This window comes from Parasteatoda tepidariorum, chromosome 6, assembly GCF_982258835.1.
Source record: "Parasteatoda tepidariorum strain Cologne lab strain chromosome 6, Ptep-v5.0, whole genome shotgun sequence".
Lineage (NCBI taxonomy): Eukaryota > Metazoa > Arthropoda > Arachnida > Araneae > Theridiidae > Parasteatoda > Parasteatoda tepidariorum.
The window spans coordinates 109,423,093-109,435,711 of record NC_141760.1 but is presented as its reverse complement, the minus strand read 5'-3'; the positions used below and the strand labels follow the sequence as shown (position 1 = coordinate 109,435,711).

At 30.5% G+C, this 12,619-nt stretch overlaps 1 protein-coding gene across 3 annotated transcripts in view; it reads right to left on the bottom strand.

The window, feature by feature from the left end:
- Positions 1-3,614: 3,614 nt before the first annotated feature.
- The window catches only part of LOC107443053 (uncharacterized), a 29,267-nt gene continuing 20,262 nt past the window's right edge, over positions 3,615-12,619 (bottom strand). For all 3 annotated transcript variants that reach the window (XM_043043243.3, XM_043043244.3, XM_043043245.3), the window contains 4 exons: positions 11,909-12,378; positions 7,199-7,356; positions 5,144-5,302; positions 3,615-3,840 (listed from right to left, as the gene is read on the bottom strand). In XM_043043243.3, coding sequence (XP_042899177.1) covers positions 3,827-3,840; positions 5,144-5,302; positions 7,199-7,356; positions 11,909-12,378 — 801 coding nt within the window. In that variant the 3' untranslated portion in view covers positions 3,615-3,826. The remainder of the gene's footprint in view (positions 3,841-5,143; positions 5,303-7,198; positions 7,357-11,908; positions 12,379-12,619) is intronic.

Below are 12,619 nucleotides of genomic sequence, written 5' to 3'. Positions count from 1 at the left end.
CAAAAGTTACTGCAATTTTAAGAGCTTTTTCCGTGATTTTTTTATTGCTTCGATAAATGATTATTTAAAAGTACTAAAAATGAAAAAATAAAATTAAAAAAAAGATAGTGTGAGATTAGATGCCATACCAAGGAAAACAATTTTCGTCGCAAATTGTCTTTATTCTTCATTACTAATTTAAAATTTAAAGTGTAGAAAAAGTACCTTAAGGCAAACCTAGAGTAAGCCATAAAGTTTCAATTGCAGAAAAAAATACTTCAAAATATTAGAATGCGAACAAATTATTAGAATAGAACTTCACCGTTGCGTCATCCTAAGTTATCTTCTCAAAATTTATTTTCATTTGTATATTTCAAAATTTTCATTTCAGTATTTAAAACTTCATGGCTTACTCTAGGTTCATCTGAACTCACTTTTTCTGCACTTTAAATTTTAAATTAGTAATGAAAGAAAAAGAGATTTTCAGAGGAAAGTTTTCTTCCGTGGGATGGCATCTTCTTGAACATTTGTATAGAAAACAAAATGTACTCAAGAGAGATAAAACTTATAATTTGATGATTTAAGGTTATATATTACATATTGTTAAGTAGCTAAATACCCGTTCTTCGTACGGGATGCAAAAAAGTAATCAAATCGGCTCTGAACAACACTACGAGATCCTACACAAAACTGAAAAACATACACCACAACTAATAAAGCTAAAATAATTTTAATTTTTCCCTATTTTTAATTTATCTTAAAATAATTTTAATTTAAAGTTAAAATAATTATAATTTAATTTTGATTATTATAGTTGATAGTCAAAATTTACCACAATCATGCAATTTTCTTCAATATTTATCCCTTTATAGCTGAAAAAATCTCTTTTCACAGTTTCTATGTTCAATTTTTCCAGTATTGATGCAGTTTTAATAGGTATCATAGATAATAATACAATACAATACATTGTATCTTTATTTGTACATTTGGTACTTATTAAACCAAAACACTCTCTTCTCTTGTTTCTGTAAACAGCTAAATCGATCACCTGGTAAATGCACCTCGTAAAGGTTAGATCCACTGTTTGAATTAATAAAGCATTAATAATCTTTAATTTAGTTTAATTTTTACGTGTTTAAAAAATATATAAAAAAAAAACTTGGCTGTGTTCTACATTTTACGTCGACTTTTTGCTTGCACCCGGCTAATTGAAGAGTAGGGGAGAGTGGGGTCAATTGTAACAGGGTACGATTGTAACAGAGCAAAAATTTCGAGTGCTGGGTTCTAGATTTGTTCATAGGTGGCGCATAAGGTGTATTTAATAAATCTACATGTACACCCCTGATGGCAACCATTTTTATGTACTTTTGAAAGAGTTACATCACAAAAGATATTTTCACGCCACGCAAGTCCTTTTTTTGGTATTAGAATATTATATTGTAACAAAGTAATTTTGTTTAAACAAATAAAAATTAATAACCGAATATGTAAGTGGACACCTTAATTAATCTTTCAATAAAAAAAAGATTAGCTTTGCTAATTAACTAGCATTATTTTTTACAAATAAAGCTGAAATGGCGTCTTGGGGACAATTGTAACAATAAGTAAAGGGACGATTGTAACAGCTGAAAATAAATAATCTTATGTTTACAAACCATTACTTAACTCTTTAAGAACCACCAATAGTTTCCTATATCATTTATATTATGTTGCATGTGCATTATTTTATTTGTCACCTTTCACAGCATAAATTAAAATTTTTAACCCCTTAAAGTTAAAAGTTTAACCCTTTAGGTTTCTGCTCATTATTATTTTTACTCCTAAAATATCACTACTATTTTGATCAATAAAAAAATATATCACAACTATGATAATATGTATAATTAACTATGTGTTAGTTGAATTTATGAACTGTTGCAATTGACCCCGTAAGAGGGGACAATTGTCAAAAATTGTTAATAACTAATATAATAATATTTAAAATCAGGTATTTATTTTTTTTTCTAGTAGAGGATAGGCTACTTTACTCGTCTGTCAATTAATACTAATAATATATTTGATTTTTTGTTAGTTAAAAATAGTTAAGTTAAAAATGTTACAATTGACCCCAATCTCCCCTACTACTTATTTTTTAAAATATTTTAGTTAGTGCTCATTACCAAAATTAATCACCATTGGCGTCAATAATAGTTTAACGATTTTTTTACACTTCTCTCAAACGGATTAGTGCAATTTTTGCATTAATATTACTTTTAAAAAAGCTTATTTTTAATTTCAATTCATAATTATTACCGAAATTAATTAAGCATTAATAGGGTCAATAAAAATATGGCTTTTTCTCACGTCTATCCTAAACTGTTCAGTGCCATTGCTCTATTAATTTTGCTTTCTAGAGCATAGCTATTACCATCTAGAACAGGGGTTTCCAACATATATGAGGTCGGGGGCCACAATTAAAGACACAAATCAAATGGCGGGCCGCAACTTTGTCAAAATTTTATGTAGGACTCTTTTATGTTGGAAGCAACATTAAATATTACTGTCAGATTTTTACCAAGTTGCACAAAACAAAAGTATTGAATTACAAATTAAAATAAGAAGTAGATTTTTAAAAATATTTAATTGTTATTAATAATATTTTTAAAAATATTAAATAAATAATAAAAATTCGGGCTACAATAACTTTAATGTGCACATATGCATTAAGCAATTAATGTGCAACAGATATCTAACTGTTAAGATATAAAACTTTAAAAAAGTTGGTATTAAAACTTACACAGTGCCACACAAAATGTTCAATGAGAAAATTGAGGTTTGTCTGCTGCAACCACCAGAGAATAGATATTTAAATTTAAAATTTACAAATGTGTGTGTAAATATTTTCGGCCTAAATGAATGGTTTCAAAAAGTTAAATCGGAGAATTTCTTCGAGAAAATTTCTGATACACACATGCTAAATTATATTCTCAAAATACAAAAAAATGAAATAAAAAAAGAGAAACATACACAATTATTTTTGTATTTGAATAAACATTTCCTTGGATGCAAAACCTGAGAAATAAATTTTTTTTGCACAGTTGATATGTTAAATTTCACAGAAACGAAGAAATTAGTTTTTTATTACCGAGAAAAGTATTTCAAACCCATATAGATTTTTTTACGAAAATTGTTCACAAAAAATGACAACCAATATATTTTAGTTCGCGGGCCACAAAAAAAGGCTCCGCGGGCCGGATGCGGCCCCCGGGTCGCCAGTTGGAAACCCCTGATCTAGAATATAGAACATACTCAGTATTGCATGATGGGAAAATAATCCAGAAATAATATGTTTGCACTTTGATACATTAAAAAATAAATTTCAGCATTTCTAAGTACACCAGAACTAACTTTTTCTATATTTTAAATTTTAAAATTTAATTAATTTTTTAAATTTTTAAATTTTAAAATACCAATATATGGTTAAAACAGAATTTGCCGTGCAAGATTTTTCCCGCGGTATATCCTCCTCTTGAGTTGAGAGATAACTTTGAGTAGAAAAGGTCAAGGTAGATGACAAAATGTTCTAAAAATACTTAAATCAGCAATACTGAACAAAATTGCTTTAAAACTAATAATTATTCTGAGCTCGAGACAGATTTTCTTTCAGAAAAGTACATAAATTTTTAATGAAAAGTCTTCAAGATATATAACTATACTTTATAAAAACAGGTCAACAAAATATATGCAAATGGTAAAAAATATATACATTTGAGAAATCAATATTAACGACAACAACAATAGTATTTTTGTGTTCAAGAAATATAGCATAGAATTTCTTAGTTAAGAAAATCCTCTTGATGACCAACGATCATAGAACCGAACCTAAAAATGAATAAAAACTAACTTAAAAACTAACATAAAAAATAACTAATTTTTGATATACTTTTCTAATTAATTAGATCATTTAAATTATATTTCTTTATAGTTAAAAATCTATTTATGCTTTTTTCTCACTCTAAATATTGTATTTTTAGAACTATTGTGTGGTATTACTTTATCTGCTTTTGTCATTTAGTCGCCAATTCAAGTGCACGCCGTCCCAATTAGAAAATTTTATATATATTTTTGAAGTACAATTTCATCGAAACATTAACGAAAGTATGGGAACTACGGTTTTTTTTTATAAAATAATTATAATCGAAAATGTAAAATTCTGTTACTTGCCCGTGTATTTGATTAATAGAAGTGTAGGGGGTAGCCGCAATATGGTAATTACGGTCCCCATAGTTTGATCAGGGGAGCGATTCAAAGTTCGACCCCATAAATGTTAATTTAATTTTTTTCGTATTTCGTAATATCTCGAAAACCTTTAAAATTACATGACAAATTTTTGCACTCAATTATAAAATTTGTTTGTCCAAAGCTAATTCCATGTAAAAAATGGAATTTAGTTAATATTTATTATTTTTTATTTAATAATCATCGAAAAAATTTGAATTGTAAGGTATACAATTCTTTACACTTTTTTAAATTATGCAATTTTACATGGTAAAATGCAAAATTGGAACGAAATCGGTTGAATAGCTCCTGAGAAAACGGTTGAAAAAAAAAGGTATGTTTATTCAAAGAAAGTACGTTTTTGTGTCTGATTTCGTAACTTAGAATATCGTCAGCAATAATTAATTAGCAAATTTGAGGTCAACAACTCAAACCATTAAGATGGAATCTTAGAATGTGAAGATTCGATCATTAAATCAAAAGTTAATCAGGGTGGCCCGTTTTTCTTTTGATGCACTGTATACATGTATGTACATGTATAGTGCGTTTTTTACATAGTTAAATTTAACTGTTAAGAATACTAATTGCTATATTATGAAACGAGCTGATTTTTGCTAATAAAGGAATAGCTCCCAAAATGAAGCACTCACTTTTTTTTAAAACGAACCCAATAAGTAATATACAGGACCGATTTTGGCGTATTTAGAAGACCAGGGCCTCGCAATGCCTCCCCCCCCCTTAAATGTAAGAAGAGCAATTTTTGCTTGATACTCGTTCATAAAGTTAATCAACAGGTTTTTATAGTCGAAACTTCTAAAAGGTTTAGGTTGAACGAAATCTATGAAAGAAAAGGTATAAAGACACCTTAAGATTTTATTATAAATATATTTTTTAAAAAACCGTTTACCAGATTTGCTCTTTCTGCTGAATTTTCTGAAGGAGAAATGGGATTTCTTTGTTTCGCGTTCTTCTTCTCTAGGCGAAACATTATTGGTTGATTTTCGGGTTGATGGCTTCCTCCAATGAGAACTCTCCTCTTGCGTAGAAAATGGGAAACGATCTAACCCTAGAGGGTACAAACACATATTAATAAAATAACACTTTTAGAGAATCGTCTATTTCTGAAACATGTTCAAGGGAACGTAGACCTCATTCGGATTGAAATTTGTATTTGACGTTGTACTAGAGCTGTACTGATGAATTATTGGCGACAGTGTGAAGTTCATCTTTATTGGAGACGCGGAGACAAAATTGGAACATGCGCGCTCTACATTAACATAGATTGAAGAACGAATGGTGGTAAAAATCAACCGGTCTCCGTACAATGCTTCCAAACCGCAAATAAAAATTTGAAAATGCTTTTATATGTAAAAAAAAAAATTATAACTCAAGAAATATTGGATAAATATTGGAAATACTGCACACATTTCGAATTTCGCAATCTGAAATTACGAAGTTTAAGATGCAAACTTTTTTCAATAATCGAAACATTAATAATTTTCGAAAATTATTCTTTACATAGAATTAATTATCTTAAGATACATAGAATTACATAGAATTAATTATCTTAAGATTAAAGATAGAATATTTTTGTGCGACATTACGTAATTTAATTAATAGTTAAGACTAACTAATTAGAACATTTGAAGTCTAAATTTTTGAATCATTTTTGATTTTGAATCAGTCTAAATTTTGATGGCACTGAGCTCGTGAAAATCTGATAATTAGAACAAAAGTTATAAAAAGGGGTTATCTTTTTTCCTAGTACAATGTACAACAATTTGTAACCCTGGAAATTGCAAAATTAATCACATAATTCGTAAGAGACAACTTTTGCTGTAAAGTTTTAAGTTAATACATATAATGGAAAAGGTTTTGTTTTGAATCATTGTTATTATTTTCAAGTCATAACACTATGATATTTTAAATATAAAATAATGCAAGCAAAAGAATGAATGTAACCTTCTGTTACCCTGAAATAGTTGATAAGATGTGCAATATGATTTTAATATATCTCTTCATATTAATAATTTATAACTGTCGTTGAACAGCCGAATTTTTTGATTTTATGCATAGTAATATTCAACTCCCTAGCCCTCTAATTTTGAACCTAATCCAGAAAATAAGGGAACTCCTGGATCAAGTATTGGGATAAATTTGCTCTCGTGGAGGACTTTTTGATAAAACTAGCTCGCATTTGCGTTACATTTAGAGGAAAAGCACGAAAACCTCCCACTGCAAGCTTGACAGCAAGTACAGTAAGCATGCATAAATGTTTTTTTTTTATCCTGTGTGAGAAGGAGAGAAACCAATTTAGTATAAACACTTCTCATTTGAAAATCCTCAGTCAAAATCTGCTGGCACACACCTATATGTTCTGAAATTCGATCGATCGTGAAACAACAATTTCTGTTTGATTTTTTGACGGATTGTTTTTAACCGTTTTCATCATTTTGACATGAATGTTATTGTTGAAGGACGTCCAGAACGAGCTTGGTCTGCAACGCTCAGCACCCAAACTATCACTTTTAAAGCACCCAAAAACTTGTGTACGGCTCATAGCATCCTTTTCAAAATCCCGTTTAAGCAAATTTGGAAGGTTTGCGTAGCCGGTCTTGCGCTTTGGGCAGCCATCCACTTCTACAGGCCATAGGACAACATAGGAAAGTTTTTTATACTTCATAAAACACTCGTCATTTGCTTAAAAGGCATTTATACTGAGGGGATTTAATTATCAACTATGTCAACCTTCATCTATCTAAAGGTAACTCGATTTAGAATCAAGTTAACATCTCTTTTATACTAGTGAATCGGTATTTAATATTTAGAGTGGTAGTTTCGCCATTTTATCATACGAAGAGATAGAGTCGTCATAAAAACAGTCCTAGCATCAAGGATCTCAGAACAGGATATACATTATCATTATCAGAGCTATTTAGCATCATGAAGAGCATATACATACCATTAGGAAGCGTCAAAGATTTGAAAGAGGTGACCGGAACTTTGTCGGGAATGCTGCTAGCGACTTCCCATTCACTCTGACTGTTGAACGTGGACAAGCGTCCAAACTCCCTGGAGAAGCTGCTGGTAGGTGAAACGTTGCTCTTAGGGGTTGAGGTCCTGTAAATGGAAACTGTATGTAGAATCTTTCCTCAAATAACACAAGTAAGGGCCATTTGATAATAAAATTGTTTCGCTTTTTTCTTCAGCATAGTTGACAAGTTTGTTTAAACACTTATCATTCCTTATTACGACTAGATTTAGAATACCTTCTTCATTCAAACTTGCCTCCTACTTCCTTAACCCCTTGACATATCATTTTAAAACTCTAAACTGTGCAGAACTATTAATTTCTTGATATGGGAATGATCTTTGATTGCACTGTAAACAACAGCTCGCAACGGAATGTTGACAGAGTTGTCAACCGCTCCGGACACGCCAAAATAATTTAAAAAAAAAAACGGTAAATAACAACAACCTAAATTTTTCAAATATTTGACTATTTTTGCTAGCTTTTTAAAAGGTATAGCCAGACATAACTGCTATAAAATGGTGAATTATATAAGCCTACGAATTATTTAGAAATAGTGGTGGTTAAAAATCTACTAAATTGAATTCATTAAACCACGAATCACAATTGATAAACTACCACTTTAAAATATTTATTTGCTGTCAGGAGCAAGTTGGCATCTCTGTGTTGAAGACGTCTGAGACACGTCAATTATCGTTTTGACATAAGAAGCATCTGACGTCTCCCAGACGTCTTCGTATGTCAAGGTGTTAACCAAGAGGTCACTGCAAAATAAGGAGTAGTGAAATTCCTGGTCAGCAATGCAGGGAATTTTGCTACTTCACAAATCGTAACTTCCTGCTAGTAAATGTATGCAGCAGATGGTTTTTTTTGCCGACTAAGAACACATCACTGACCTTATCTTGTGCATGGTGAGTGATTTGTTAAATTTGAATATTTTAAAGACGCAGAACTGACCGCGTACAGTTTACCTACACAGCTGCAACTGAGCACAGTTTCAGCTGTGTTGTTTGTCCGGTTCACCACATTAGAAGGCGAACGCACTATCGCCTTCAACCCTTCACCTTTATGAATTTTTCTATCAAAAAATTTAAAGCCGCGCTCGCCTCCCTATCAGGTGACTCAGGTCAATACGGATTCCGATCCCGACTCGCTCCAGCCAGAGTACTCACAAAAAAATATCTCCAGTGGTAGATGGATCAAGGGCTCATACGATTAGCCCATGCCATCGGGCTAACCGTGCGTCAGGGTTAAGCAGATAAGTTGATAATCATAAAATAAAAATTTGGTTGGCAGTTTAACTTGGGTTATGAAATTGAAAGAAAAAAATAAAGGAAAATTGAGAGAAATAAGTAACATATTTTAAAACACCGTCGTATCGCCAATCGATTATTTTGCATAAAAGGTCAGTATCTGTTTTTGGAATTAATGCAATCATGTAACGCTTATAAAATATCTTGCATTTTATTTCATATCTTTTTATATTTTATATACGTCATTGAACAGTCGACCCAATTTTTCGGGTTTACGACTATAAACGTTATTAATGTTTAACTCCGTAGCCTTGTAATTTTGAACTCAATCCAGAAGACAGGGGAACGCCTGGAGAAATTGCCTTGGTGGAGGACTTTTTGATGGAACTAACCCACATTTGCGTTCTATGGAGAGGAAAACCATGAAAACTTCCCACTTGAGTTGGAATTCCCCTGCCATCAGGCGATGGCAAGGGGATTCAAACCCATGATCTGTCTACCACTGAGGATATTTCACGTCTGCACTGTGGTAGGTGTGGATGCTGAACTCGAAATTTCTGGATTTAGGGTTATTTATTATGTCCGTTCTACTGCGTCACCATATTTGATATGTATCGCCATAATGATTATTTCAAAACATTTGAGTTATTTTTCCAAGCTAAAATTGAACACATAAATATATTTTTTCAATGCGTGTAAGAGTAGATTACTGTGAAAGTAATGGCAATATTCACGTGTCAGTATTTATGTGTTGATTGTTTGAACATACTTATGCATTCTGTGTAAGAAAAAGACAAAATTTTTTTACATAAATATTTCATAAAAGCATAACAAAATAATAATTAAGTTCCTGAAAAATAATTTTTAACATGGATAAATAAGTTTTAAATAATATCTTCAATATATTTCCGACTAAAAAAAATACCGCCGTTTCGTACGTTGGCAAGCATCAAAACACTAAATTACCATTTTAAAAATCTTAACACAGTAAAATATAATTCATATATTGCTGGCTGCTATTTGTTTTTTATATCAAGTAACCCTTCTATTTAAACTTTTTATCTCCATTTTTGTTTGTAAACAAAAAAAATTTTTTGGTGTTACATTGGCTCAGTTAACACTATTAAGGCTACACAGTACCCTAAAAGTCGCAAAAATATGCAAAAAAATATTTTTGCATTTTTGGGTGGCTAATGTGGTTGGGAAGCAAGTTGAAAAATTTTGCATCTGAGATCTAATTAGTTTTAGAGATATTAGGATTTTTCCGAGTTGTGTCAGACTCACAATTTGACATGCGAGGGGGCGTGGTTAGTTTCGTTTTCTTTTAAATCTAATTTTAAAACTTTTTTTTTCAAAAAAAGACTTATTTTATTTCGATGATTATTAATTTTCACTTTCTTCAAAAGTTATCAAATTTCACTTTCACTTCTAGAAGCATTGTTGTTTATTTATGTTCGGTGTTTTATGGATGCGTTCTAAAGTTGTGTTTTTACTAAATTTTTATTTATAAAAAGTCTTTCTTAAGACTAATATTTTTTAATTTATAAATACATTCGTAACAGAATATTTGTTATACTTGATTGACTGAATATTTATATAATTATGCTAGCTATTTCTTTAATCCTATTGCTTTGTTTGTCTAAACCAATGTTACGTGTATTTTAGCCGATACAGGTTACATATAAATTTTAAATGTGAAAAAATATAATACTATTAATATTCAAGTAAATTAGTGTTTTTGGACCAGCAATAAGTTTGTTTATAATATATTAAGAAAGTAGGACTGTACAAGCATTTTTAGTTTTGGTTTTATGGTTCTCTTTACTTTAAATGTCATTTTCTCAGACTTTCTTTTTTGTTGATGCCACTGTTTTCGATTCCCTAAGGCTTTTTTCCCCTTAAAGATAAAGCCTTGAAATTTCTTGTAGAAACTTTTATGTATATACAGACCAAAAGTTAGTATGGATTTTAGTGTGAGATGTATACATTTTTTTTAATAAAAATTTGAAGTTGGAGTTTTTAGAATTTTCGGATTTTCCACGTGTTTAGTAACGATAAAAATAATTAAGATTCAACTAAGTATCAGAGCATCAAATCCATACTAACTTTTGTTCCTAATAATCTAAGATATTTATATTATTTAAAATAACTGGAAAATTTTAAAAATTAAAAAAGTTATAAAAATTTAAAAAAATCTTGAATTTTTTAAAAAAATTTAAATTTTTTAAATTGTGGTTTGTCGATTTCCCTTTTCTTTTTGAAAATCAGTTTAATAATATAATACAAATGAAAATCTATTATTAATTTTAATATTACAGGCCTTAAAAAATTTTTTTAAAAAAGGGTACCGTGTAGCCTTAATATCCTAAATCAACTCTTTCGGTTAGAAAAAATATTTAAGTATTCACAGAAAAATTTTAAAATTAAGTTAATTCACGTCACTAAATACAATTATAAATTTACTCTAAATATTTTTACTATGAATTAAACGCGTTATCAGAGCTTAAGGATTCCATGCATGTTCCCACGTTTTGAGAACTGTCCACTACATGTTTTAACAGCATGCAAAGTCCTCGGGCACAAAAATGTTTTACACCCCTATAACATGCCACAATGTTTAAAAACGAACAAAAGAAACTTCCCATACATAAAATAAACCATTTTTAAGATATGATGCAACGATTTTAACAAATTTAAACACCTTTTGATTACCCCAAAAACTCAAATAAAGCATTTCTAAATTACGCGTAATTTAAAAAAAAATTAAGATGCTAAAAAACAGTTGTAATCCTCAAATAATAAAGTAATTTTCAAAACCATGGAAGTTAATTAAAATAATTAAATTAAATGAACATAAAGGCATAACAATTCAAAAAAAATATTCGAAAGGTATGAATTATTTTGTCAAACTAAACAGTCATTAAAATATCTTTCAATGCCTAAGTAACTAAAATTTTCATTCGAACGTAGAAAAATAGATTTCGGTTTGCCTTTTTAAGTTTTCCTGGCGATAAAACTATTCAAATTATTGGTGTTTGCGTGATAATAAATCACTATTTGTAGAGAAAACAAAAGAAAATGCACACTTAATCGAATAAGATATATTTATTTTAAAAAATATATAAAGCAACGTTGTTTATTCTTTTTTCTTTAAAAAATACAAATTATAAGAAATAAGATTCTCAGTCACTGCCCGGATGTGCCCCTGCGTAAACAGGGTGCGTAGCCAAATCTTTCAACAAAAAATAAGCACCTTTTAAGCACTCAAAAAATAGTTTTAAGCACTATATTCATTAACAAAATACAAACTATTCCTGCCTATATAAATATTGCTCATTTTTTGTATAGAAAAAAAAATCCCCATAAAATATCGATTTTCATACTGTACCTGTGAATCTCCTTCACTCCAGGGGGTAAGTCCTCTTCCAGAGAATAGGTGATCCCAAACTGCGGTCTCAGAAGAACATCCGTGGGCAGAAGATTCGGAATGTCCTCCACTGTCGGTGACTGTCTGCTGTTGCTGCTCGAATCTGACAATTCACTGATATCGCAACTGAAAGTAAAGTTCTTATTTGGAGAAGGGGGGTTTGGGGGAATAAAAGAAGGGGGTTCGGCATCCAGAAGTGTAATAACATTCCTTTTAAGTAGCTCTCGGACCCTGTGGAATTTCGATCTGAGTTGCTGCATGCGTCCATCGTCACTTTCCGTTGCCCACATAGCCATGTTTGATTCTTGAACAACAAATGAAACAGAGGTGAGCTGTGGGTGATTACGTGTTCCCGGTGGAGATGTTATCTTATGTGATAAGAGGTTATTGTTATCTTCGCTGAGTTGAGTATTTGGAATGGCAAGTGGATTCTAAAAAAGAAACAGGATCTCAGTAAATCTAAAGTTCAGTAAGTTTATTATCTTATGGTTATATTTTAGACATATGCGGCATTAGGCTTAAGTTTAAATCATATTTTGTTAGATAAAAAAATAAGCTGCATTCATAACAAATACTGTGTAAGGCATAAATAAGAATCAAACAGTCTATCTTGCATTTTTCACAATAAATCGGACATTTTCTACATTAAAACTATATTTCCCAATTTGTGAC